At 42.0% G+C, this 4,996-nt stretch overlaps 1 protein-coding gene across 1 annotated transcript; it reads right to left on the reverse strand.

Annotated features, from left to right (window-relative positions):
• Positions 1 to 375: 375 nt before the first annotated feature.
• On the reverse strand, positions 376 to 2,793 carry LOC150034595 (uncharacterized). Its single transcript, XM_090316788.1, has 3 exons — positions 2,015 to 2,793; positions 1,321 to 1,379; positions 376 to 563 (listed from the first exon to the last, which is right to left on the reverse strand). The coding sequence occupies exons 1-3, from the start codon at positions 2,791 to 2,793 to the stop codon at positions 376 to 378; spliced, it is 1,026 nt and encodes a 341-aa protein (XP_090172914.1).
• Positions 2,794 to 4,996: the final 2,203 nt, after the last annotated feature.

A 4,996-nucleotide genomic window follows, 5' to 3' on the forward strand; every position in this document is an offset into this window, starting at 1 on the left:
GACCTTCTGAAGGCGGAAAAGGGCCTATAAAGTCGATTCCTCATACGTCAAATAATTCAATTTCCAAGATTGAAGTCAAGGGCATCTTGTTTCTTCTAGACATGTTCCCTATTCTCTGGCATCTATCGCACTGCACAACATGGGAATGGGCGTCCTTGAATAATGTTGGCAAAAAATAAACACTTTGTAGGACTTTTGCGGCAGTTCGCTGCCCCCCAAAATTTCCTCCATAAGGGGACTCATGAAAAAGCTCTAAAATGTGCTTGGCCTCATGCTCAGGAACGCATCGATGCAAGATATGATCAAGTTCAAGTCAATACAAAAAGGGCTCATCCCAGAAATAAACTTGACGTCATGTCTTAGCTTCTTCTTCTGCTAGTACGTGTAGTCTTCTGGTACTTGGCCGCAAACGATGAAGTTTACAATGTCTGCATACCATGGAACATTAACGGATACCGACATCAACAGTTCGTCAGGGAATTTTTCTTCAATATCTTTTTCTTTCACTTGAACCTCGCAATTTTCTAATCTTGACAGATGACCTGCGACTTGGTTCTCGGTACCTTTTCAATCCCTAATCTCTAGGTCAAATTCTTGCAGGAGTAATACCCACCTTATCAGTCTCGGTTTTGCATCCTTCTTTGTCATATGGTATTTGATCGCAGAATGATTAGTATACACCACAACATTTGTTCCAATCAAGTACTGTCGAAACTTCTCCAACACAAATACCACTGCGAGCATTTTCTTTTTCGTGGTTGTATAATTTTCCTGCGCATCATTCAACGTTTTACTAGCATAATAGATAGGATGCAAAACTTTATCTTTGCGCTGACTCAAGACTACGCCCACTGCATATCCACTAGCGTCACACATCAACGCAAAGGTTGCGTCCAATCCAGCGCAATCAGAATGGGTGCGGTGATGAGCGTATTTTTCAGCATGTGAAATGCTTCGGCGCATGTGTCATCAACATCATATTTGTGGTCATTCTCGAGGAGCGCACTTAGGGGCCTTGCGATCTGAGAAAAGTTGCGGATAAATCTTCGATAAAACCCCGCATGTCCCAGAAAACTCCTAAGTGTTTTCACATTGACTGGTGGTGGTAACTTGGAAATTGCGTTGATTTTCGCTTGATCAACTTCCAATCCTGCCTTTGATATTTTGTGAACTAGGACAATTCCTTCTTCAACCATAAAGTGAAATTTCTCCCAGTTCAGAACAAGATTAGTTTCCAAAAAATCTCTTTAAGACTTTTTCAAGATTTGATAAATAGGAGTCATAAGTATTGCCGAAAACTGAAAAATCATCCATAAATACCTCGATTGACTCCTCCAAGAAATCCGAAAAGATTTCCATCATACACCTTTGGAAGGTACCTGGTGCATTATAGAGTCCAAACGGCATGCGATAGAATGCAAATGTGCCGAAGGGGCACGTGAAAGTTGTTTTATCTTGATCTTCCGGCGCAATCGCAATTTGGTTGTACCGTGAGTAGCCGTCAAGAAAACAAAAGAACTCGTTCCCCGCAAGTCGATCTAACATTTGATCAATAAATGGGAGTGGGAAGTGGTCCTTCTTAGTGGCCAGATTTAATTTGCGGTAATCCATACATATTCTCCACCCCGTAGTTGTCCTTGTGGGAATCAATTCATTTTTGTTGTTGGTGACGACTGTCATTCCCCCTTTCTTTGGAATGAATTGCACTGGGTTTACCCAGTTGCTATCAGATATAGGGTAAATGACGCCTGCATCAAGCCACTTCATTATCTCTTTCTTCACAACCTCCCTCATGGCAGGATTCAATTGACGTTGCCTTTCTATAGATCCTGTTTTTCCTTCTTCCAGACAAATCTTGTGCATGCAATACGAGGGATTGATTCCTCGAATGTCTGCCAAGGTCCATCCCAAAGCCTTGACATTGTTTTTCAGGATCTGGATAAGTGCTTCCTTCTTCTCTTTGCTCAGCGAGGCAGATATAATAACTGGTAAAGTGTTATTGCCCCCTAAATACACATATTTGAGATGCACTGGCAACGGCTTCAACTCTAACATGGGTGGTTCTTCTAAAGATGTCTTAGTACATTGCGTTGTTCGTTCAGATAGCTTGAGTGTTTCAAAATCCGACTCAGTTTGTATTGCGGCATAATTTTCTTCCCACATTGTGCCGATCTCAAAGTCTTCTTCCTCCGATTCTTCCTGAGGCTCATGCCAATGATCATCCTGCAGTTCTTCAACATATTGACAATTCTCCATATCACCTAGATATTTCAACGCATTGAGAACGTTGAATTTAACTTGCTGATCGTCGACTCTTATGGTAAGCTCTCCTTTCTGGACGTCGATCAGTGCTTGCCCTGTTGCAAGAAATGGGCGACCCAAGATGATAGGCACCTCTCTGTCAGGTTCATAATCTAATATGATAAAGTCAGTAGGGAAGATAAATTTATCTACTTGCATGAGTACATCCTTTATTTTGCCCTCGGGATGCGTTATTGATCTATCGGCCAACTGCAATGTAACCGTGGTAGGTCTTGCTTTGCCAATATTGAACTTTTTGAAGATTGACAAGGGCATGAGTTTTATACTTACCCCCAAATCACACAACGCATTCCCGACTTCTTTTCCCTCTATCAAGCAGGGCAGTGTGAAACTCCCGGGATCCTTCATTTTGGTGGGAATGTTGTTTTGAAACAGCGCACTACATTCATATGTTAACGCAACAGTTTTATTCTCCCCGATCTTCCTCTTGTTGGCAAGTATGTCCTTAAGGAATTTCACATAGCTCGGCATCTGTTCCAACGCTTCTATTAAGGGAATGTTAATATGCAATTGTCGGAGAACATCTAGGAACCTCTGGAATTGTTTGCTGTCATCTTTCTTTCTCAGCCTGGAAGGGAAAGGTGGAGGATCCCACCGTACTTCCTGTTAAATTGGTTGTTCATTGAGGTCCTGTGCTCGCTGTATTTTAGAAGCTGGAGATTCCGGTGATTTTGAATTTAAGTCTTGTTGAGATTCATCCTTTGTAGATGTACTTTCTTCTGAACTGGTAACTCTGCCATTAATGGTTGACGGGTCATCGTTGATGGTTAAATCTACCAGTCTTGTTACTGAATTTGGTACAGGTGACATGGGGGTTGTTGTTTTACCACTTCTCAGTGTCACTGCTTGACATTGTTCTTTACCACGTGGCACCGATGCTTTCGAACTATTGGGCAGCGTACCAGGCGTTTTATTCTTAAGTTTGATCACAAGCTGTTCAATTTGTTCCTCCAAATTTCTAAGGGAGGAAGCTTGCGATTGCTTAATTGCCTCGCTCTTCTCAATATAATGTTTCAATAATGTTTCCAAAGATGAGGTACTACAAGAGGTGTCAGAAAAGAATGGTTGGTCGTAGGGTGGTATACTCTGAAGATTACCTGGACTTTTTTCCTGATTAATGAAAACCAGAGGGTTACCTCGAATCCCATGATAACTGTTCTGATGATTACCTTGGTTTCCCTGGTTGTGATTCCTGCCCCAATTGAAAGTTGGGTGATTCCACCAACTAGGGTTGTAGGTGTTGCCGACTGATTCATTATAAATAGAGTATATGGATTGTTGATTCAACGGGTAGACTTCCACTAAATGTCCATCTCCACATTGAACGCAATTTATCGCGGCCACGTGTGTCAACACATTGGCTTGCGCTGAACCTTGAGAGAGATGTTCTTGATAAATAGCCATAGTCTGAAGGAGCGAGATCATTGTGGTCATTTGGTCTACCAGGGTGTTCATTGTATCAGCTCGTACAATGGCACCTTCTACTCTTCTTTGTTTCGAACCTCTTTCCTCATACCCGTTGTCTAACCACTCATCTGTATTTCGCGAAATGCGATCTAAGATGATCTTTGCTTCCATATACGTTTTGTCCATTAATCCTCTTGCCGCGGAGGCATCAACAACTGCTTGTGTTGATCGATCCAAGCCATTATAAAAAGTCTCCATCAGAACGCAATCGGGAATCTCGATGTGCGGACCGTTCTTCACTAATTTCCTGAATCGCACCTAGGCGATGCTCAAAGTTTCATAACCCTTTTGTTCAAAATTCAACACATCCCTCCGTCTCCTTGCGTTGACGGTTGGAGGGAAGAATTTATTCATAAATCTCTCGACCAACTGATCCCATGCATTGATTTGATTTGGCTCTAGTGACCGAGCCCACCTCCTTGCCTCATCCCGCAGTGTATATGGGAAGAGATACAATTTGATTCCTTCTGGAGTCACAATAGGTATAGAGAATGCGTTGCATATTTCTACGAAACGGGTCAAATGAGCATGCGGGTCTTCTCCTTGTAGACCTCCGAATTGTCCCACATTTTGAATCATTTGAAGCATTATCGGTCTTATCTCAAAACTTGCATTCTCCTCAATCGTGGGTCTTGAAATTCGGGGTGAGAAGTTATAAAAATTTGGCGCCGCATAGTTCCTCATTGGGATGTTGCAGTCTGCAGCAAAAAATACAGGGTCTTGCGCTGGCCAATTTTTCCTTTGATTCTCTTCAGGTGCCTTATTATTATTAGCTATGTTTCCTCTTCGCCTAACTTGGTCCTGATGTGCTCTTGCACGAAAAATACACCTGATCTCTGGGTCAGCTTAGAATTTCCGGATCAATTCCAGTATTCATAAACCGTCAGACTGCTCTTCACGATAAACAGCCAGTACAAAGAGATCTGTCCTGCAAAATACCACAAAAGTATTCAACACTAACCATTACCAATCCCCGGTAACGACGCCATAAACTTGTCACGGTGAGTCTATTGTCTTACCTTACAACATGTGAACAAATATGAATGTGAATGAATGAATCATGCAAGCTCATGTTGCCATAAACTTGATGACATAGAAATGGAATGTAGATGGAATGTTATGCTGTGTTATCGTTTATGCACACTACGTCTAAATATATGCGTTGTTAATGATATGCTTGTAGTATGCGATGGAGTAATGTGTGTCA

Source organism: Benincasa hispida, chromosome 8, assembly GCF_027475165.1.
Source record: "Benincasa hispida cultivar pf3 chromosome 8, pf3_genome.v1.1, whole genome shotgun sequence".
Classification (NCBI taxonomy): Eukaryota; Viridiplantae; Streptophyta; class Magnoliopsida; order Cucurbitales; family Cucurbitaceae; genus Benincasa; species Benincasa hispida.